A 23,481-nucleotide genomic window follows, 5' to 3' on the forward strand; every position below is an offset into this window, starting at 1 on the left:
CGCACATCCACAAACTCCACCCATTCCTCTTGCACACTGACTCATTCACAATCAAAGAGCTCCTTTTTAGTTTGCCTCAATCATACAGTAGCACTGTGGCAGTAACTATTTCATATCATCACAATTGTTAGACCATTGACCTGCAAGATTGTTAGCACCGATCAAAATAATTTCTTTCCCTCTGCATCCTTAGAGCATCACTAACATTCTTAATCTTGGCTCAAGAAAACACGATTTCATCAAGCTCTCCTCAAGCACCCTCTTATCATGGAATCACCATATAAAATTTAATCCTTACTCCCACTCTTTCATGCTCTGCTTCTCTCTCTCTCTCTCTCTCTACCCATTTCTCTGCCCTTGCATTTCCCCTTCTTTCACTTCATCTCTCACCTGGCATTTCTGTAAATATTCTATCTCATGTTTTGTTTTGCAAAGTCCTTTAAGCAATCCTGCTATCTGTCATTATCATCTGGTTATTCTCTACATTGTCTATAATTTTATTCTTGTTACCACTCCTATCAACCACATACACCTTTGCTTGCTTCTTTTTTTTTTTTTTGGTCAAGTTTGTGAACTTTACTTGCAAAAGTAACTTTGCAGACATTCAATATTGCATTTTCTTAACCTTCTTCATTCAACTCACTGCTGTCATTCTTCTTACTCCTTCACAATTAAGCACTTGATTTCAAAACACTTCTGACATATGTGAGTGGTTCCATAAGTTTCCAGCCAGCCTAACTTTTAGAGGTGACAGAAAGAAAACAACTGTGTCACTTTTCAACACAATCTCTGTTTACTTCAATACACTTTTCCCATATTTGAATTAACATTTCCATGTCCTTGAAAAAATATTCCATAGTTTTGTCTGCAAAATGGCCTAAACTGCATCTTTCATTTCATTGTCATCTGCAAATTTCCTTCCTCAAAGGCCTTTCTTCAGTTTCAAGAAGAGGTAATAGTCACTGGGTGCTAGGTATGGGCTGAAAGGTGGGTGTTCAATCTCCTGGAGTCATATGGACAGGAGCATTGTTGTGAAGCAAGGAAACACAATGACTCAACATTCCTTGTCTCTTCTCCTTTATGGAGTCATGCAATTCGTGCAGGAGCAAAACATAATATTCTGCATTCACGATGGTATTCCTTTCCTAGAAGTCAATTAAGAGAATTCCCTGGCAATCCCCAAAAAATTGTTGCCATGATCTTCTGTGGACCGAGTGACCTTGGCTTTTCTCAGCAGTGCTTCGCATTGTTTGTGCCACTCCATGGATTCCCTTTTGGATAGAGGATCATAATAAAGGACTGTGGTTTTATCCCTGGTGACAATGGATTCCAGAACTTCTCTCTGATTCCCTTGGCAAAGTTCTAAAAATTTGTGGGAACAGGTCACACGATATTCCTTTTGAATTAAAGAGAAAAGTTCGGGCACCCACCTTGCACTGACCTTCATTATGTGAAGCTTCTTGTGAATGATATGAAAGACAGTTGTTATAAAAAGTCCCAACCTTGTTGAGATTTCTCTGAGCTTCAGTGGTCTGTCATTGAGCAGTTCCTCCTCAACAAGTATATAATGAAAGCTTTTTAAAACTACACAAATGGGCATTCATAAAAGCATTAATCCTGATGAATCAAGTATTGCTAATTATTTTCGTGAACAACTTAGCTTTCAGCTTCTAAACTAATAACTTTTTAAATCAGTATAGGCTTCCATATGATTTCCTCTGCTTACTGACTTCAGCTATAGGTCTCTCTTTCTCCACCTCTCCTAAATGCATCGATCACTCTCCCACAGAAGCTCATCATAGTTATTCAAAATTTAACATACTTCAGTACTACCAACACTTGAAACTGTTTGATGCATGGGAGAAAGTAAAATTACCAATAATGTGCTCCATGCGAGGGTGAGTGATGATCCCAAAACCTGCTAAAGTTTGGCATAGATTAAGTTCAAGAATCTATAGTTATCTTACAATGTCAACACTTATTTGGTATTTATTTCCTGGGAATGTTGTATGTGTGAGTGGGTAAAGGGATAAGTTTGTTCATTCCCTACACAATAGCAACTATTTTTCTGATCTCTACAAGTTCACTATGGTAAGCATCTACTGCATCTCACAATTCATAAGACAAACATTATGTAACATCAAATTTAAACAATTAAAAAAAGCAGCAGATCATTAATTTGATGCAAAATATATCTTAGCATTTGCCATCATTTTCTCAACTTACTTTATCATTGTTTTCAGAGAGAATATTCAAAACTTTAGCTCTATACCAGTGGCCATCTTGATACTTGACACAATAGAGTTTGTCCAATTCAAATGCTTTTAGTTTTCCAACATTGTCCTAAATTATTAAAGAAAATTATTTAGTTCCACTAAAGCAAAGAATTCAAGAAGAAAAAAAAAAAACCCCACTGCAGTGGGAATATATACATTTTATTACTATTAAGAGTAACAGTAATTACTATTACACTGTATCTCTACAGAGACTTGATACTTATAATGAAAGGTCACTATATTCGATTCCCTGTATTAAGAGATAAATGCAAGGTGAATCAGAGTAGGAGAGAGAGAGAGAATTTAGGGAGTATGAGTGAGAGGTATGGGGGTGCTAGAAGAGGAGAGAATGGAAACAGTAGAAGAGAGGGAATGAGAGAGAGGTATGGTAATGCTAGCAGACGAGAGGATGGAAACAGTAGGAGAGACGGAATGAGAGAGAGATATGGAAGTGCTAGAAGAGGAGAGATGGAATGAGAGAGAAGTATGGGAATGCTAGAAGACAAGAGGATAGAAACAGTAGTAGGAGAGACAGAATGAGAGAGGGATATGGAAGTGCTAGAAGTGGAGAAAATGGAAACAGTAGGAGAGAGGGAATGAGAGAGATGTATGGGAGTGCTAGAAGAGGAGAGAATGGAAACAGTAGAAGAGAGGTATGGGAATGAAAGAAGAGGAGAGAATGGAAACAGTAGAAGAGAGGTATGGGAATGAAAGAAGAGGAGAGAATGGAAACAATAGGAGCGAGGGAATGGTAAGAGGTATAATGTATGGCGACTCAATGATCCGTGGTGTTCAAGATAGGATGCGTGAGGAGTGTTTGCCAGGAGGAACAATAGAAAGGGTGGCTATGGCAATTAAGAGAGGTGAAAGGGTGGATGAGATGATTGTGATGGTAGGAACGAATGACTTGAGTGGTAATGTAAGTCGGGCAGCGAGAAATATGAGATTTTTGCTTGAGACTGTACGGAAGAAGACAGAGAGAGGAAAAATAGTGTGCATGTTGCCTAGGTATGATAATGAGGAGCTGAGCAGAGCAGAAGAGTGGTGATATTGAATGGCATAATAGCGAGAATGTGTGACAAGAGAGGACTGGTATATGTGGATGCTTGGAGTGTGTTTGAGGAAAGAGAGGAATTGTATGCGAGAGACAGTTTACATTTGAATGAGGAAGGACGTAGGCATCTGGAGAGATTGCTGTTCTGAACGAGTCAGTGTGTCCCAGGGAGGATGATAGCAGGGGTGGCCTCTTGTGGGAATGGATACTTGGGAGAAGGGAGACAATGTCAGGTAACACTGAGCCCAGTGGAGTCTAGAAGGGATAATGCTGGGTATAGAAACAATGGCATTTATATGCTTTATACTAATGCCAGGAGTATCCGGAATAAGGGAGAGGAATTGGTGGCGCAGATAGCATCAGCCTGGCCAAAAATTATTGCGATCACTGAGACGTGGTTGACAGAAGGGGATATAACAACAGGATTAGAAGTCGCTAGGTATAGCATTTTTCGTCAGGATAGGAGGAGAAAGCGTGGTGGTGGGGTACTGCTTATGATAAGTGATGACCTATGTCCTCTAAGAGTGGAGAATTTGGAAGGAAGTGAGACAAATGATTTTGAGAGCGTATGGTGTGAGGGAGAGGTAGGCAAGACAGGATATTTAGTGGGGGTGTTGCTACAGACCCAGGAGCACAGAGGATGGGGACCAAGAGATGTTTAGACAGCTAAGTTTGGCAAGTGCAAGAAGAATGATTGTTATGGGAGATTTTAACTTCAGTAATATAAATTGGAGAGAGGAAGATGCATGTAGCAATAGGGGAATGGAATTTCTAGAATTCTTGAGGGACAAATGTCTTAGGCAACATGTAACAGAGGGAACAAGAGGTTCAAAAGTTTTGGATTTGGTTATAGCATCAGAAGAGTTGATAATAACTGAGTTGATGTCTCTCCCACCAGTTGGCGAGAGTGACCATATGGTGTTGACTTGGAAAATGAATAGACATGCAGGAGTATCAAAGAGGCAGGAACTTATGTGGAATTATAAGGCAGGTGATTATAATAGTCTTAGACGTCAACTTCAGGAAGTTTCATGGAGGCAGGAATTGGAAGGCCGGGATATCACTAGTGCGTGGGAAATTGTGAAAGAATATTTGTTATCAGCAATGGTAAGTTGTATACCACGAGTGAAGAAAAAAACGCAATTTGGAGTAAAGTGGATGACAAACAATATTAAACAGGAATTGCATGCGAAAAAAAGGCTATGAAAGAGATATAAGGAGACAGGTGAAGAGATGCATGAGGAATATAAGATACAGGCCAGAAGAGTGACTAGTGTGGTAAGGAAAGTGAAACTGGAATATGAGAGGAGATTGGCCCTAAGATCCAAAGAAAATCCTAGGGAATTTTTTAGCTATGTGGCCAGTAGGAGGAGAAATGACTGTGGAAGAATGATATTGTGGGATAAAAATGGGAATAGAGTGACTGATGCAGAGGACATAGTGGAATTGTTCAATGAACACTTTATTGGAGTATTTCATCCTAGAGGAGTCAGTTTTAATGCTAGAGGGATAGGACTGGTTCGAGGTCTGGAGGTACAGGAGGAGAGTGTGTTTCAGATACTGAGTACTCTGGATGTCAGTAAAGCTGTGGGACTGGATGGTATTTCACCACTAGTTTTGAGAGAATGTGCTAGGGAATTGACAGTACCTTTAACGTGGCTTTTCAATGAAAGTCTGGCTTTCAAAGGTGCCCAGGGAATGGAAGGAAGGTAAGATAGTGCCATTGCATAAGGGTGGTAACAGACTGGAAGTGTCTAATTATAGGCCAGTCTGTGTGTTATCAGTAGTTGTTAAGATCTTGGAGAAAGTAGTGAGGGACCGTATACAGCATTGGGCAGATGAGGGTAATGTTATCTGTGAGAATCAACATGGATTTGTGAAAGGACGCTCTTGTTTTAGCAATATGCTAGCCTTTTATAATAAAGTTTCAAGAACATTAGATGAGGGAAAGGTATATACTGCAATTTTCTTAGACTTGGCGAAGGCATTTGACAGGGTGCCACATGATAAGCTGATATTTAAGTTGCAGCACATGGGTCTGGATGTCGGATTGGTCAACTGGATTCAGGATTGGCTATCTGATAGGTATCAGAGTTGTGTATGGTGGAGCAGTTTCCAGGAGGCAGAGGGTTACAAGTGGGGTCCCACAGGGCTCAGTACTAGGACCTATATTGTTCAACCTTTATATCAATGACATAGCCAGTGGATTGCAGGGGGATATTCAGTTGTTTGCAGATGATGCGAAGCTGGGAAGGATTATTAGTAATAGTGCAGATGTGGTAGCCCTGCAAGAGGATTTAAATAAGCTAGATAGATGGGCAAATGAATGGGGGTGTCAGTTTAATGCAGCAAAATGTAAGGTCTTGAGGTTTGGGAAACATCGATAGGATGCTGCATACTCTATGGGAGGAGTTATACTGGAGGAAGTAGGGAAGACAAGAGATCTGGGGTTAATGATTGATAGAAACCTGAAGTTTAGGGGACATATTGCAAAGGTGGTGAAGGTAACACAGAGGATTGCTGCTATTATGAGAAGGACACTGACCTGCAGAGATAAGAGGGTTATCATTCTGTTGTATAAGTCTCTGATCAGACCACACTTGGACTATTGTTCTCAGATTTGGTCCTCAGGATTTGAAGGGGATAAATTAACTGTGGAAAGGATACAAAGACGGATGACAAAGATGGTTTCAGGACTGTACAAGGATAGTTATGAGGATCGGCTGAGGGAATGTGGACTGCAGAGTTTGGTGGATAGAAGAAGGAGAGGTGATATGATTGAGACTTTTAAACTGTTGAGAGGTGGTTACAGGGTTGACACTGGGGAGTTCTTTCGCTTGGTTGAACAGCGGGAAGGAGTGACGACAAGAGGCCATCCCTGGAAGTTACGAAAGGAAACTGTGAGCAAGAGGGTAAGGAGTGGTTTCTTTGTGTGGGGGGTGGTTGAGCCATGGAATGCATTGCCTGATAGAGTGGTGGGAGCGAGAATGGTCAGTGAGTTTAAAGAGTGGTATGATAGACTTTGTGTTTCTCAGGTGGGGGGGACCTCCCCTCGATGAGTCTTGACAGACTATGTCTTAGGAAGGACCTCCCTCGATGAGTCTTTTGACTCCATGGAGGCCTGAATAATAATAATAATAATAATAATAATAATAATAATAATAAATGTATTTTCACTGTTAATCACATGTTCTCTGCCAAATTTTACTGCTGCACATACGAGGAGAGACTGAAGGAACACAGTTTACAATTCACTATTACCTCAAATGAGGAGAGAATGAGGGAACACAGTTTACAATTTTTGAGTAATAGATGGAAGAGAGGGGATGTGGTAAAAACATATATAAAGGGCTCTTATAGTAGCGACCAAGGTTTAACAGGCACAAACAAGATTTTACCACTTGTGGTATGTGCAAAGAAAATGTCATTCCTGGAAATGAATATGGGTGTGGTTAGCAAGGATGAGAGGTCCAGGCTCTTCTCATAGTATGTGGTTAGTGTGAAATGGGCTACAAGTGGATGTTGTTGAAGCATTTTAGTGAATTATTTCAAAGAAAGATATGAGAGGTATTCAGGCATTGTATGACGAAGAGGTCCTCTATCAAGGAGTATACATAACATGAAATGAAGTCCAACTTAATCCACAGCATGAAACAAGAGGAAGTTATATTTCTTCAAAAAAACCAAGTGATGCTGAAAAACTGAATGACTACAGAATACCAAAGATGACAATATACAGGAAAGAAGCAAAATGTCCTGTAGGTTAACTGAAAATGCATAGAAATGGAGGAAATGAAGGAATGTAAAAGAAATCAAAGATGACAAAAGTGACATGAAAACTGAAGCTAAAGATATCTAGGTATCTCGAGTAATTATTCTGAAAGACAAATTAAATGATATAAGCAGTGACAACATAGTAGAAGAAAATATTCAAGAGAAAAGCAAACAGGAGCACATCATTACTTGAGGTACAAAAAGGCATCGAAAACTTGAAATGCAACTGCAGTAGGTGATATTCAGTCAGAAATGCTCAAATGGAGTATAAAAGTTTTGTAGTGGTACTCATAATTCAAAAGGCTTGATTAGAAGTTCACGTTAGATGCCCAAAGGAGTCAAACAGCACTGAGAAAGGATTAAAATAATATTTAATTCTTCCAAATTTCATCTCATTCAGATACCATCAGGGAATACAATATGAGACTTATAACACACACAAAACTAAGTGAAAAAAAAAGTGGACAAAAGACTAGAGTCCTAACGTGCATCCTGTGGGCACCTGTTAGCAGCCTAGGATGTAAATTGGGATCTTGAAGTATAAGTGTTTCCCATATTTTTGGAAGTTTAATGCAACCATATTTATTCAAATTGGGCTGATTGGTAAGAGCAGATGCAAATTTCTAAAACAGTTTTTCTTCTCTTCTAAATTTACTATAAAAGAGCACGATAATCTTCTTCCAATTGATTATATGAGCTGTATTCAAAGCATGGTCTGCAAGACTGCAAATATATTTTTTGTGCTCTTCCATGTATACACTCCAGGAGTTGAGAAAGGAGGGATTTGGTCTTTAGTAAAGAGGATAAAAGTAACTAGTTTCAAGTGAGGCTGAAAACCATGCAGATATCGTATTTCTTTAAGATTCTCGTTAATTTTTCTGAAGTGCTTCGGACATGTGGGATGATGAGAAAATTACTAAAATCTTTCTGATAAGAAAGTCAAGAACTGAGGGAAGGATTGATTTTGTTTTGATACTGTGAGAACTATAGCAATGATAAGAAGGTGTGGTGTATATCGGTATGTTTTGCTGCAAGAGAGCTCATTGGAACAATGGTTACAGGCACTACTGGTTAGTGTTTAATCAGAGCATACTTTTTATTTTTGGTGGGGGGGGGGATTAGAAAGTTTGTTAATGTATTTGCTTGTGTGAGTGGGCTTCCTATATTCTGGAGAGGACAGGTTATCATGTTACCAAGGTGTCTAGAAATACTGAACTATTATTAGTTAACTTATAAGTTGGGTTACTAGTTATAAGTTTCCATAATAAACTGGATTCTAAGGTAAATATCATTGAGATGAGAGAGTAATGTATCTGGACCATAAGGACAAATGGAGAACACCCACATATCTCAACCAGATAGAAGGTTCGAGATACTAGCTACCTTTATCCGTTAACTAAAGACCAAATCCCTCCTCTCTCAGTTCCTGGAGTGCATAGTTCCCTGTTCCTGCAAGCTCGCCTACTATGGGTAAACAAGAACATCAACCAGCATCCACATGGAAAAACACAAAAAATACACCTGCAATCACAACTATGGTCAATATGACTCTTAGAATTAATTAGAAAAAGACCACCATACTCCATCATACTAAATTTAATAGAGAAAGGCTGTTTTTTGAATCTGCAGCTGCTCTCAGAAATCAGCCCAATTTGAATAAATAGAGTTGCATTAAACTTCCAAAAATATGGGAAACACTAATACTTCTAGATCTGACTTAACATCCTAGGCCACCAACAAGTGCCCACGTGATTAGAACTCTAGTCTTTTGTCCACGTGTTTCATTTAGTTTTGTGTTGCCGGTGAAATGAAATATTGGAAGAATTAAATATTCTTTTAAACCTTCAGTGCCATTTCACTCCATTAAGCCTCTGACATGAGTTTCTCTCAGCACTTAAGCCTTAACACACTGCCTGATCAGAAGGCAGAATTCCAGATGATTTAAGTTCTCAATAGTTTCCATCTATAAAAACAATAAAACTGAATAAAAAATAAAAGAAATAAAAATTGAATGTGATAATTATAAAGGAATCTCTCTATGTGATACAGGTAAAATTTACTTAAGCACAGTTGAGAAGAAACTAAGAAAAAATTGTAGAAAAGAAACTCTGGAGGGGGAAAAAAAGGGAGGGGAGGTTTCAAGCCAAACAGAGATAGATCTAGATTAATCTTTTCTTTATAATAAACATTTATGAAACTGTGGGAATATATGATCTGTATTTTAGTTTTGTAGATATCAAAAAGAGGAATATGATAAGGTTCCCACAGAAAAACTTTTCTGTGGGCACTTTGAATAATTGAATTCAATTCAATTGAACGAAATACAGGATTAACGCTTGATGTAAAATCAGGTATAAGACAAGCTGCACACCATCTCCATACTTATCAACATGGATAACATTATAACAGAGAGGCATTAAAACCTGACATAAGAAATGGAGATTACAAACTTAGCTCTTTACTTTATGCAAATCATGTTGTACTCCTTGATAAATGCAGTGCAAGTCACCATGATTTTCTAATTAAACTGAATAACATTTAAACAGTAATTAAAAAACATGAAAACTATGAAAATAAGCAAGGAACATTGAAAACTTGAAATGCATTCTCAATACAGAATCTATAGAAGTAAATAAAATATTTCTGCTACTTAAACACAGTTTTTAGTGAAGATGGCAAATTCAGTTCAGAAACAATAACAATATGCAAAGCATGTATGGTGGAAAGCCAGATAAATGAATTTATATGAAACAAGAGAAATTAGCCAGAACGCTAAACTAGCAGCAAGCAAAACTCTGTTCAAACCAATTTTAACTTATGGATCTGTGAGCTCAGAAACAAACAGCTGATCAAAGACTAGAGACCACAGACATGAGAGTTCTGAGAAAACTTAGGGGAGCGAACAAATGGCACCAACAGCAGAATCATATTAAAAATGAAGATATTAGAAAGGAACTTGATATTGTTAGCATTCAAGAATGTTTAGCAAAGTTAACTTAATGTGATATGGTAACTTAAACAGAATATGAGAGGAAAGGTTAGCAAAATAGGTTTTTGATGCCAAATGGAGGAAAATAAACCCACAGGAAGACCAAGGTATAGGTGGATTGATTCAGTCAGAAGTGCCTTAGAGGCATGCAATGTTAGATACAACAATACTGGAGTACTGACAAGTAATAGGCTATTCTGTAAGAAAATTGTTGATAGATTAGAAATAATGTAAACTGAATCACATGGCACTGTGAGAGTATCCTGTACATCCAATGAGGGTATATCAGGCAATTAATAATATTTCAGGAAAGCTTTATCCACGCATAATTGAGAAAAGACTAAAAAATTACTGAATCAAAAAACTGGTAAAGAACAAGCAACTTAAGGTTAAATATTAGTTGATGAGACCAGTTTTGTCTCATATTGCTATGGTTATGCAACCGTTCATTCAAATTCTAGTACAGAGACCATATGATTAGTAACAAGAATTTTATTTAAATAACAATAAAATCTGACAAGTTTCACAAGTTGTTGAACTTGCACCATTATAATTAAAGAATTTGTGTTACTGGATAAAAAAACGACAAAGAAAAACTACCCAATAGATTATCTGCATATTTTAACTATCTTGTATTTTTTTTTTTTTTATGTTGAGCCCATATACAGGAGGTTAGTTGGTCAACCTATAGTACGTTAGTACCGTATATGGGTGGTGGGTTGCAAAAGGGGAAATTTGTTTACATTTGATTTGAAAGCCTGTATGTTGTATTCCTTGGGAAATATGTCTGGGGGAAGACTGTTCTGCAGTACTGCAGTAGCAGGGGTGCATGAGGAGGAAAAGAAACTTGTTCTGTGGGTTTTGAGATGTACTGTGAAAGGATGTTGAGGCGGCAGCTGTACGTATTCCAATGGGCTTAGTACAGGATGGGGGAATTATTGATGCTGTTTCAGATGAGCATTTTCCATGGAAATATTTATAGAATATAAAGATTGCAGAGACCAAGCGTCTATGTGAAAGTGGGGGGAGCGAGTTGGTGAGGGATGGGTCATTTATTAGTCTAATTGCTCTCCTCTGTATTGAGTCAAGCATTTTGAGGGAGGTTTTTGGATCCCCACTGCAGTATTCGAGAGCTGGGCGGATTTGTGACTTGTACAGTGTTAACAGCTGTTTAGAGGTGAAGTAGCATCTTGAGCAAAAGAGAAAACCTAGTTTTTTTTGGAAGCTGAGGATGCAATGGTTGTGATGTGTTTATGCCAGGAGAGGCTTGATGTGAAAGTAATTCTGAGAAGAGAAATATCTTGTCTGAGAATTTGAGTGTTATCGAAAACAATGCTGAGGGAAAATGGTTCTTTTTTGTGATAAATAAGACAGAACTGGGTTTTACTAGCGTTGAAGTTGACGAGATTATCTCAGCACCACTGGCAGATGGCTTGGAGGTCAGAATTAAGGGCAGTGGTGGTTGATGTTCTGTGGGTTGAGGTGAGTTGTGTAGAGTAGGGTTGGTCAAATGAAAGGGAGGAATATAATGTGCTGTCATCTGCAAAACTGTGCATTGGGTTAGAGGTCAACTAAAGTAGGTCATTGATATATAGAAGGAAGAGGGTCGGTGAAAGAACTGAACCTTGTGGGACCCCAGCATTAATTGGATGGTGAGAGGATAGGGAGCCGTCTACCATCACACATAGTGTGCGGGTCCAGACAGGAAGCTGGTAATCCATCTGCAGAAGTCCTGAGGCAGTCCAAACGATGGGAGTTTGCTTAGTAAGCCCTTGTGCCAGACTCAGTCGAAGGCTTTAGAGATATCAAGTGCAACTACTTGGGATTCACCGAATTTCTCCATGGCTTTTGTCCAGCGATGGGTGATGTATGAGAGTAGATCTCCTGTTGAACGGCTTTGACAGAATCTGTACTGGTGGTCACTTGATAGATATCCGGGTACCTTCAAGTTAGATTAGGAGTTGAGAGTTGATGATTTTCTCCATTACTTTAGAAAAGACTGAAGTGAGTGAGATAGGGCAGTAGTTAGATGGCAGTGATTTGTCACCCTTTTTGGGAATGGGTTGAATATAGGCCAGTTTCTAGGATATATATACCAGTAGAGTAAGAAAGTATGTACAGGTGACATAGGATAGGAGTCAGTTCCGATGCACAGACCTTCAGGATAATTGGAGGAATGCAGTCAGGGCCAGGAGACTTTTCTGTGTCTAATTTAGACAACAGGTTTGTGAGGTCTTTTTGGCAAAAGGATACAGGGAGCATTGTATGTTGGGCAGTTGGAATGACTGGAGGGCATTTGCCATTGTCAGTTATGTGTGTATTGGAGGCAAAGTGTGATGCCAGGAGATTAGCTTTTTCTATGGGTGATGTTGCAATTGAGCCATCTGGGTATGATAGAAGTGGGAATTGTGTAGGGCAAAAGTTATGACCAACTGCCTTGGCAAGAGACCAAAAGGCACGGCTGCCGTTTGGACAGGCTGCAAGCTTCCTGCTTTTGGCCCGTTCAAATTCTGTTTTGGAAGTATTGATAATTTTCTTGCATTTGTTACAGGCTTCAGTATGGACATCGAATGAGGATGGGGTTCTTGATTTGAGCCAGTTGTGGTATACCTGATTTTTCATGTATCTTGAATGTATAACAGTGACAAAAACCAATGGATTAAATCAGCGGTTGGCAACCTTTTCAGAGTTGTGGGCCACATTCAACTTTTATTTTTAATAATTGGGCCACAAGCGTTTAATTAAGCAAAAATAGTAAGTGAAAAAAATATTTGAGTTATCAATTCTTATTATATCAGTCTTAAAAAACACAGAAATATTTAAAGTACGAAATATGAAACAATCATGAAAATGAAACTCAATGAAAAATTATTATTGCATAAAAACAAAGTAATATAGATTATGCATCACAATATGCGTGTCTCCCTGCTTTTTTTTGGCAAGCATCGATAAAATTTTTGGATATTTTCTAATGAAAATTCGTTCTTTAACGTGCGCCAAAATCTCTGTTGTCGTCGGATGAAGTCACCTTTGTTATCCCCACTCATAATTCCATTATCTCCCCCCCCCCACACACACACCCATCAGAATTTAATTTACTTCATCTAATGTTTCTAATTTATTAGTGTAATATGCTGTGAGTGTTAAAATAATTATCATTTTACATTAACTAAATCACACTGTTCTATCTCTTTCTTCAAGTACTTTAGGATTGTGCTCTATTTAACTCCATTTCTATTTCATCAATTCAGTCATTTAAGTTTACTCTATGAAAGAATCTAATTTCCATTTTAGCTATGGCATGTTTCTTTTTTCATAATTTTGTTTATTTTGATCATATCAAAAGATAACCATTTTTAGTAAGTTTTATTCATCTCTTATTTTTTCTGTATGTTCAATTCCAATTTCTGTTACCCCTAGCCATCCTTTAATTTTTTTTTTCTTTATGTAATAAATTGGCTGCTTTCTTCATTTTGCATATATTCTTCCATTTCACTTCAATATTTTCATTTACTACCATCCCTAATTCTCTTATAAATTCTTTGGTATGGCTTCTAAGATTTTATTTTATATACACTTTCTATGGTTTTTCTATCTTTCTATCATGTTCAAGCCATTTTCAGAACTGACATGTTTTCAGTCACTACATATAATCTGCATCAAAATGTAAACTTTAAAATCTGTTATTAGGTATAGTATTTTTTTAATTTCCCATAATGTAATCAACTATTGAATGAATAAATGAATGAAATTGGTTTAGGTCCCTTTCTCATATACACAATTCATCATAACATGCCTCAATCAAATTCTCTGCAGACAATGTATTCAAATCATTCACAACTCTCCATACAAAAATCTGCTTCTCTCAAAAATTCCTTGCTCAAACCCTCCTTATACAGCTTCCAAGGATGACCTCTTGTTCTTTCCCATCTCCCACTATTTTATGAAAAAACCTCTTTGGGGTTAATCCTATAGCAACCTCTTACCAACTTGTATGTCTATCATATCACCTCTATTCCTCCTATCCACTAGATATTAAAACTTGCATCTTCTCAACTTTTCTTTGAATTCAATATTCCAGAGATCAGACACTACCTCAGACAAATCACCTGTGAACCCTTTCCAATATCTCTTCCTTCTTTTGAAAATAAGTGACCAAATCTGTGCACAGTAGTCCATAAGTATCGAGGCCTTATACAATGGAACCAGAATCTTCTTACTTCTAAAAGTCAGCATCTTTTGCATCATTGTCAGAATTTATTATATTGTCCTCAAAATTTTGGATCTGAATTTTAGATCCTTATCCACCCCAAGATCTCTTATTTCCTTCACCTCCAACAATATATAACCACCAAGAGTAAATTCCACATCTCATCTCTGTTTTCCAAATTTTAAAACTTTACCTTTGCCACAGTGAACTGGTATCCCGACTCTCATGCCTATTCTTATGTAAAACCACATCTATTCTACTCCTCAGTAGAATCTTCCTTTGCACCATAACAAATGAATATCCCCATTCAAATCTTTCCTAATATCATTATCATACAGGTTAAACAGCAATGGCCCTAAAACAGATCCCTGAAGCACACCACTAGTGACTTTCCTCTTCTGGGATATTACTCCCCCCACTAACAACTTACTGACATTATCAGATAGCCAAACTCCATTCCAATGCACTAGTCTAATATCCAACCCCATCCACTCTACATCGCATCAACTATCATTATGTGGTAATCTATCAAAAGCCTTTGCAAAATCTAGTGTATCCATCTGCCTTGTCCAATGCAGTTGTCGCCTTATTGTAATAAGTAAGCAGATTACTCAAACACGACTTCCCTTTAGTAAATATTTGTTGCCCATCAAAGATAATACCACTGTTGTGAATGCCAAACTTCAACAGACTGAGAGAATGGGCAAGAGAGAAAGGATGTCAGTTCAATGTTGCAAAATGTAAGGTTTTAAAATTTGGAAAACAAAGATGGGATGTAGAATTTACTCTAGTAGGGATATATTGTTGGATGTGGAGGAAATAAAAAATCAAGAGGTGTTAGGGGATAAGGATCTAAAATATAGAGGACATATTGTGTGAGAACAACAACAAATTCTGACAATGATGTGGAGGACACTGTCTTATAGAAGTAAGGAGATTCTGATTCCATTGTATAAGGCTCTAATTACACCACATAGACTACTGTGCACAGCTTTGGTCACCTGGTTTTCAAAAGGAAGAAAAGATGTTGGAGAGGGGGTCCAAAAGTGATTGACCATAATAGTTTCTGATCTCTGGAATGTTGAATATGAAGACAGGTTGAGAGAATGCAATTTGCAGAGTCCAGGAGGAAGTGGGGAGAGTAATATGATAGAGATGTATAAGTTGGTAAGGGGTTGTTATAGGATTATCATTGAAAAGGTTTTTCATAAAATGGTGGGAGAACAAAAGATCATCCCTGGAAGCTGTATAAGGAGGGTGTGAACAAGGGAGTGAGAAGTAGGCTTGTTGCATGGAGTGGTGTGAATGCATTGCCTGAGAGCATGGTGTCTGCAGAGAATTTTCGTATGTTTGAAGAATGGTATGAGGAGCTGAAACTCCATGGGGTCTTAAAGATAATACTACTACTAACAATAATTTGCCCATCCAGTGTCTTTGGATAAATATCTTGGCCAAATTTCGAATAACCTACATGGCTATCATATCATTAAGATTTGATACAAATGTCTGTTAAGTCAATTTCTATCTTATGTTCCATTTTCTGACTGTCGAGGTCACTGGCTTTTTCATCACAATTTACATATGATGGTAGTTGGATCTTTTATCTTAAACTTTGCAACTAAAATGTACCTAGTTCTTTTTTTTTTTTTGCTCACTCTCTACTAATTATCAATGTCCTTCAATTTATCACTATAGCATATTCTCCTCCCCCTTAAATATTGAATCTATACTACACGAATCACCAAAAATCTTTCGAATCCAAAAATTAAGCTTTTTTTTTTTTCTCAATGAATTATTTTACTGCTGATAATCATGAAATTTATATACATATGAAATCGGGCTGAGAACTGAATACTTCTCATATTCTGTGAAGCAACTCAAGAACTTACAATCCAGAATAGAGCAATAAGGCTGGGTAGCGACTGCCCCCAGTTCACATGTGCATTCATCCAAATGCTCAGTTACCACTGTTCATCAGAAATGAGATTAGTAATTTTCCATACTCCTCTAAATCTGTTAAAATGTATGCACTGAATCTGAATACCTTGTCAATATACAATGCTTATCTTACAGAAGCAATTTTCTCCTCCTCTACATTCAGTCCTGCTGTTATCTTTTGAAATAGTCTCATCTTTTACATATTTCCCAAAGAGTGCAATTTACAGATCTTCATATCCAGTGTTAACAGGTTTTCTTCTTTCTCCTGAACTTTCTGACACTTACTCATGATACCAGTGTATTATGCAGCAGCATTCATCTTTTATTTTACTTATACAAAAAGAAAGCAAAGAAACTAAAATATTTTCTTTGTACGAATAAAAGTACCATGATGTATTAGTATTATCATATAAAATCATCACAAATTACAAAGACATAGCTATGCTGTTAAAGCATGGCAGAATTGTCCTACAATATTAGTAGCAAAGGAGTTGTTTTGAAATATGTTTCAAAAGTTAATACATACCAGGATTGGAAATATTCATTAATATATATATAACAGTAATCCTTGTATGTTTGATTATAATTAGACAATTATTTTTATATATAATATATTGCTTCTTCAGAAATCTATTAATACATGCATATTTTAAAAACATTATTGACGATGGAAATGTTCTTTGTTATAAGAAAAGGAATCAGAAAGTTGAACAATTACCAAATGTGATCAACACATCAAAAAATTCGAAAATTTAAAAAAGGTCGCGATCTCGAAACTGCAACTTCCTACCAATCTGGTAGTGAATCTGTCATCACTAAGTGTGAAACCTGAAGCACTCGACGCCCTTGCACGTGGCCACAACTTCGCCATTGCGCCCAAAAGAATACCTGCTGAGGATATCACGATACGGATTGAACGCGGGATCTGACACCTCCCAAGCCACGTCGCCAACGATATTAGACTGGATGTAGCTTGTGTTCTGACCAAAGCCAAACCACCTAAAACCAACATGCCGAGTAAAGAAATTAAATCTCTATTAGAATTAAAGAAAAACAAGAAAATAATAATCACCAAAGCTGACAAAGGGAATGCTACAGTATTGCTGAACCAAAAAGATTACACAGGTAAGCTGAAATCTCTATTGTTAGATCGTGCCACTTACCTCCCTATCGAATACAATCCCACCAACTCACAAATTGGAAAACTCCACAGGCTCCTTAAGAAGGTCACTTCTTGGCCAGTGGAAATCACCAACAAACTAAAACCATATAACTCCATACCCCCCCCCCCCCCCGTATTTATGGACTCCCAAAAATTCACAAGGAAAATGTGCCATTACGTCCCATAGTGGATGCCATTGATTCCTCCACATACAAACTAGCAAAACATTTGGCCAAAGCTCTCTCACACTATACTGGCAACACACCTTCATACATAAAAAACTCAGCCCACTTCAAAACCAGCGTAGAAAACCTTACACTCAAACACACTGACATAATGGTCAGTTTTGATGTCTCCTCCTTATTTACGAATGTCCCACTCAAAGAATCCTTAGAGCTAATCCATGCTAAATTTCCACAGGATATCACAGCCCTATTTCAGTTCACAATGAACTCAGGCTATTTTGTTTGGCAAGGAAAATTCTACAAACAGAGGGGACAGCCATGGGTTCTCCACTCTCCCCACCCTTGGCCAACTTTTATATGGAGACTTTTGAAGAGCAAGCCTTGAACTCTGCCCCACAAAAACCAACCATTTGGCTTCGCTATGTAGATGATGTATTCGTTATTTGGCCACATGGCTCCGATGCACTCCTCTCCTTAACACGCTTAAACAACCAACACCCCAGAATCAAATTCACCCTGGAGGAAGGAAAAAACAACTGCATTCCGTTCTTAGACACACTAGTCACCTGCCAGCCTGATGGAACCTTGGTTTTCTCAGTATATAGAAAACCCACCCATACAGGCAGATATATTCACCAACAATCCCCCCCCCCCCCTCACAACAATATGGAGTCATTAAGACACTACACAACAGGGCTAAACTTATCTGCTCGAATGACAATGCCCTAACCACAGAACTAAAGCACATCCACAACACGTTCTCAGCCAATGGCTACCCCCCCCAAAAAAATCCAAAAAATATTAAAACCAGTAAACCACAACCCCCCACCCTCCCCCTCACAACAAGGATTACTCTAAATCCATCACCATACCCTATATCCGAGGCACCTCAGAAAAAATCACAAAAATCTTAAAAAAACATAACTTAACTTCTTGTTACAAACCTTATAAAAAATTGGCATCCCTTATCCGCTCAACAAAAGACCAACCTCCCCCCCTAGACCTACCTGTTGTGTACCAGGTCCCTTGCAGCTGTAAGCTGTCCTACTTCGGCCAAACAGGCAGGACAGCAAATATCAGAATTTCAGAACACAAGGACTACATCTGGTTTCACCAATACAGCCACTCTGGTCTTGCTGACCATGTGCCGGATACCTGCCATAGAATACGGTGGAAGAAAGCCACGATAATACACCGTAGCAAATACAAATATGAAAGGCTTTTCAGGAATCGGCATCAGCCCTAAGAAACAATTCAAACCTCAACAAATTTGACTGCATGAGACTTTCTCAAATTTGGGAAACCTACATCAGAAGACCTTCAGCCCAATCACCCAAGAATACCAACATTGCCCACTAGAGGGCACCATCAGAACTTTAGGAGTAATAACAGCTTCATACTTCTTGCTCATTTATTGTTTTGCTGTGCCTGCATGCACGTATCTTGTACCTAAGTTCTTGAAAATGGCAGCGTGACGTTGCCGAAATATAGAAATATATTAAAATTAATTTTATGTATATCCTAGTACGTTGTAATTTCCTGAAATAATATAGTGAAAATGCATAACCAACGTCTAACCTTTCCACAAGAATTACCAAATGTGTGGATAATCAACATGGCCGAAATTTAAATAAATTTTTTTTGTTCTACATTCTCAAACCCCCCCCCCCCTCCTTCCTATTATTAATAAGACTGTATTTAATTAATCACTTATTTTTCGCATGAAACTCTTCAAATTTTATTTAATGTAAGAAAACCAAATATTTCAAAATTAGATTATAAAATGGCTTATCACTGGTCATAAATGACGGGTAACTTGCTAATAAATTTTTCAATTCAAAAATTCGGGTACTGTAATCTTAATGAAAAAAATTATACTAAATTATTTTTCGGGGTGCTTAAGGGTCAAAGCTGCATAACTGAGAGGAGACCTCCACATAGCTTTTAAAGGAATACGGAGAACCGACCAGGGCTTGTGACCTAATGTCCAATCCTCACCTCCTCATGGTGCACCCTGTTAGGTATCTACCTGGATACTGAACGAACAAGGATGGGCTGGCAATTTGAGATTTAGCCGACCAAATTGTATTCTTATTGGCTTAAACCAAAATACAAATTATGGCACAACATGACAAAATTTCATGCCGGCTGGGGCATCGCCCAGTTAAACAAGGCCCCTGTTGTTTCGCAAGGGAACCAGGGCAAACAGTGAAAAGTCAGCTACTGGAACAAATCTGAAAACACCCACCAACTCAACATCACCAGAGTTAAAGATCAGTACTATCAACATTAGAAGCCTGAATGGCAAAGAAATGGAGATAGCTGAGGAATTAGATAAGTACCAGATCGACATAATAGGGGTGACTGAAACAAAAAAAGACAAAAACTGGTGAGATCTTTCTGAGCAATAAATACAAAATGTTATATTCAGGCAATGACAATCAAGGAAAAGAAGGAGTAGCCATAGTATTCAACACTAAATATGAGGCTAATCTTCTTGAATGGAAGGCAGTTTCAAGTAGAGTGATGTGGACAAATATCAGAATTGGGAATTGGACAATGAGACTTATTTGTGCCTATGGTCCCAAAGAAGGTTCTACTAAGTTAGAAATGAAGGAATTTTTTTGAGGCTTTAGAGAAAGCAACTGACACAATGAAAAAGGAAAAGTTGGTCCTTGTTGGGGGATCTAAATAGCAGAGTAGGAAATGATTGGCAGACATACAAAAATATTTTAGGAAAATTTGGAGAAAAGAGCAAAGTTAATAATAATGGCAAATACCTGTTGGATTCTGCTCAGGACATGGACTGGTTATAACTAACACCATGTTCCAACATAAAAATGTGCACAAGTACACATGGAGAGAAGAGACAAGGAATAAGAAAAGTCTCACTGACTATGTTATTGTTGATAGTGATGTTTTCTCCCTGGTGCAGGACACCAGTGTGTACAGAGGATTTGAAATTGGAAATGATCACTATTTAGTCTTGAGCAGGATAAAATTAAATTTCATATTGAAAAGAATAATATGTAAGAAAGTTTTAAAGTGAATAAAAGTTGAGCAGCTCTCAGATGTGAACTGTATACTAAATTACACAAAGATTATTGAAGAAAAAAATTAGAGTTTGAGAACAGGAACTAAACCTTGGAGATTCAGTGACAAGCCTTGAAGAAAACCCTGATTGATTTAGCCAGAGAGGCATGTGGTGAGGTTGTCTGCAGGGATAGAAAAATCAGAACTCCACAGGAAGTTAAAGAGGTAGTGAAGGAAAAGAAGAAAGCATATCAAAAGTTCCTGTCAAATAAGTCAGCTTGTGCTCTTAGAGAATATAGAGACAAATGCAAGAATGCTCAACACTGTGCAAAACTAGCTAAACAGAAGTCATGGGAGGACTTTGGCAAGAAAATAGAAAATAAATATCAATAAGGTGGCAAAATATTCTGGAGGTTGTTGAAGCTTAGGAATGGAGGAAAGAGTGTTGTAAAAGGAGTTAGAGATGATAAAGGTGACATAAAAACGGGAGAAAAACTATCCTTGAAGTATGGAGAAATTACTTCGAAAAATTGCTAAATGAAACAATCATTGATAGCACACTGGTAAAAAACGCTCAACAGGCATACAGTCAGGAATACATATCCATACTTGAAGTAGAAAAAGCCATCAAAGCTTGAAATGTGGAAAGGCAGCAGGAATAGATGATATTCGACCAGAAATGCTGAAGTATGGTGGTATAAAAGTCTTACAGTGGCTGCACTGCATAGTTCAGAAGGCCTGAATTCCTGATGATTGGAATAGAGCTCTGATAGTAGAGAATTACAGAGATATTTCCCTACTGAGTGTTGCTGGTAAGATTTATGCAAGTATACTTGAGAAACGGTTGAGAAGAATTGTGGAAGAAAAGCTTGGTGAAGAACAAGCTAGATCCAGGCCAAATAGAGGCTGTCAGGATCAGATCTTCTCTTTAAGACAAATAGTTGAGACATCATGGGAATAAAACAAAGATCTGTATTTAAGTATTGTCGATCTGGAAAAGGTATATGACAAGGTGCCAAGAGAGAACCTATTCAATACGCTACAGTTATATGGTCTATGGGGCATTATATCAAGCAATACTTAGTCTTTATTTGAGTTGTAAGTCAGCAGTTAGAATTGAAGTACAGGAAGATGGTTTAACGTTAAATCTGGTATGAGATAAGGATGTACATTATCCCCTCTGTTATTCATTTTCTATATGGATCACATTATGAAGGAAAGTGGTATTAAACATGATATCAAAATTGGAGACGTTAATGTCAGATGTTTGCTTTATGCGGAGAATGTTATACTTATCAATAAATCCGCTACGAGTCTGCAAGATTCCTTGACAAAATTGAATGACTGTTGTAATGGGTATGGTATGAAGGTCAGCAATAAAAAGACAAAGACAATGAAAATAGGCAGAATGATTGAAAATATCAACTGCATTGTGAACGGAGAACCTGTGGAACAAGTAAAACATTTCAGCTACTTAGGCACGATTTTTAGTGAAGATGGTAAATTAAATATGCAAACAGACAACAGAATCAACAAAACTGGTATGATAGGAAGTCAACTGAATAAATTTATATGGAATAAGAGAGAAATTAGCTGGAACACTAAATTAGCTGTATACAAGACAGTGTTCAAACCAGTTTTAACTTATGGATCTGAGAGCTGGGTCAGAAGTAAAACACTTGACCAAAGACTAGAGACCGCAGATATGAGAGTCCTGAGAAAGATTAGAGGCGTGAACACATGGAATAAATGGCAATATCATATTGAAAACGAGGATATTAGGACAGAACTTGACATTATCAGCATCCAGGAATGCATTAGCAGAGCAAATTTCAGGTGGTATGGTCACTTAAACAGAATAGGTGAGGAAAGATTAGCAAAAGAAGTGTTCTCTGCCAGGTTGCCAGGAAAATGACCCAGAGGAAGACCAATATAGGTGGATTGATATGGTACAAAATGCCCTAGATGATAGAAATATAAAATCTGATAATGTTGGAGTCTTGACAAGTAACAGACTGATTTGGAGGAAATTTGTAGATAGGAAATTAGTAATGATTTAAATTTTTCATGTTAGTACTATCTTATCCTGTACACCCCTTGAGGGTACATGGCAGGAATTTGAAGATGATGATAAATTATTTTTCCTTGAAGAAGTAGAGCACGAACTACTTCTCTTTCTCAAACTGTGTGGCATGTAATATGATTAACGGATATTATAAGATACAGATGTCAGCACCTACGAATGGTTGTACATTATATTAGTAATGTACAATTATCAGGTCTTCCAGCTCTAGAAATCAAACATGTAACTTTTGCAAGCCATTTGAACTCTTCAATTAATAGAAAAGTGCTCATATAGGACGATGAGAATCATCTGCCATATAAAACACATTCACAAACATTATAGGTGATTCGAACTGACAGTCTGTTGATTGGACACCAGAAGTGCTATTCAATCAGACAAACAGATCGGCAAAATAATTTTTTTTTCTTTTTCAGAGACTCCTCTAGGAGTCTTTGACTCCTTAGCAATGATGCACAGGACACTGACTTTTAGAAGTAAGGTGATTCTGGTTCCATTGTGTAAGGCGTGTTTTGAAAAGGATGAAGAAATATTGGAAAGAATCCAGAGGCAATTGACTAAGTTAATTATTGGTCTATGGAATGTCGAATATGAAGAAAGATGAAAATTGAGATGATGAAATTTACAGTCAAGTGGATAGGAGGAAGAGGGTTGATATGATAGTAAGTAGTAGTTGTTATAGGAATAATGTTGAAAAAGCTTTTCATAAAATAATAGATGTTAATAATAATAATTATTATTATTAACAAGAAGTCATCCATGGAAGCTGTATAAGGA

General features: G+C 37.6%; 1 protein-coding gene across 4 annotated transcripts in view; it reads right to left on the reverse strand.

The window, feature by feature from the left end:
* Nucleotides 1-23,481, reverse strand: part of LOC150094641 (tudor domain-containing protein 7-like) — a 624,604-nt gene that overhangs the window by 173,143 nt on the left and 427,980 nt on the right. For all 4 annotated transcript variants that reach the window (XM_090410991.1, XM_090410989.1, XM_090410990.1 and 1 more), the window contains exon 17: nucleotides 2,227-2,343. In XM_090410991.1, coding sequence (XP_090267117.1) covers nucleotides 2,227-2,343 — 117 coding nt within the window. The remainder of the gene's footprint in view (nucleotides 1-2,226; nucleotides 2,344-23,481) is intronic.

This window comes from Typopeltis vanoorti, chromosome 21, assembly GCF_054136105.1.
Source record: "Typopeltis vanoorti isolate ZY-2024b chromosome 21, IOZ_Tvanoo_1.0, whole genome shotgun sequence".
Lineage (NCBI taxonomy): Eukaryota > Metazoa > Arthropoda > Arachnida > Uropygi > Thelyphonidae > Typopeltis > Typopeltis vanoorti.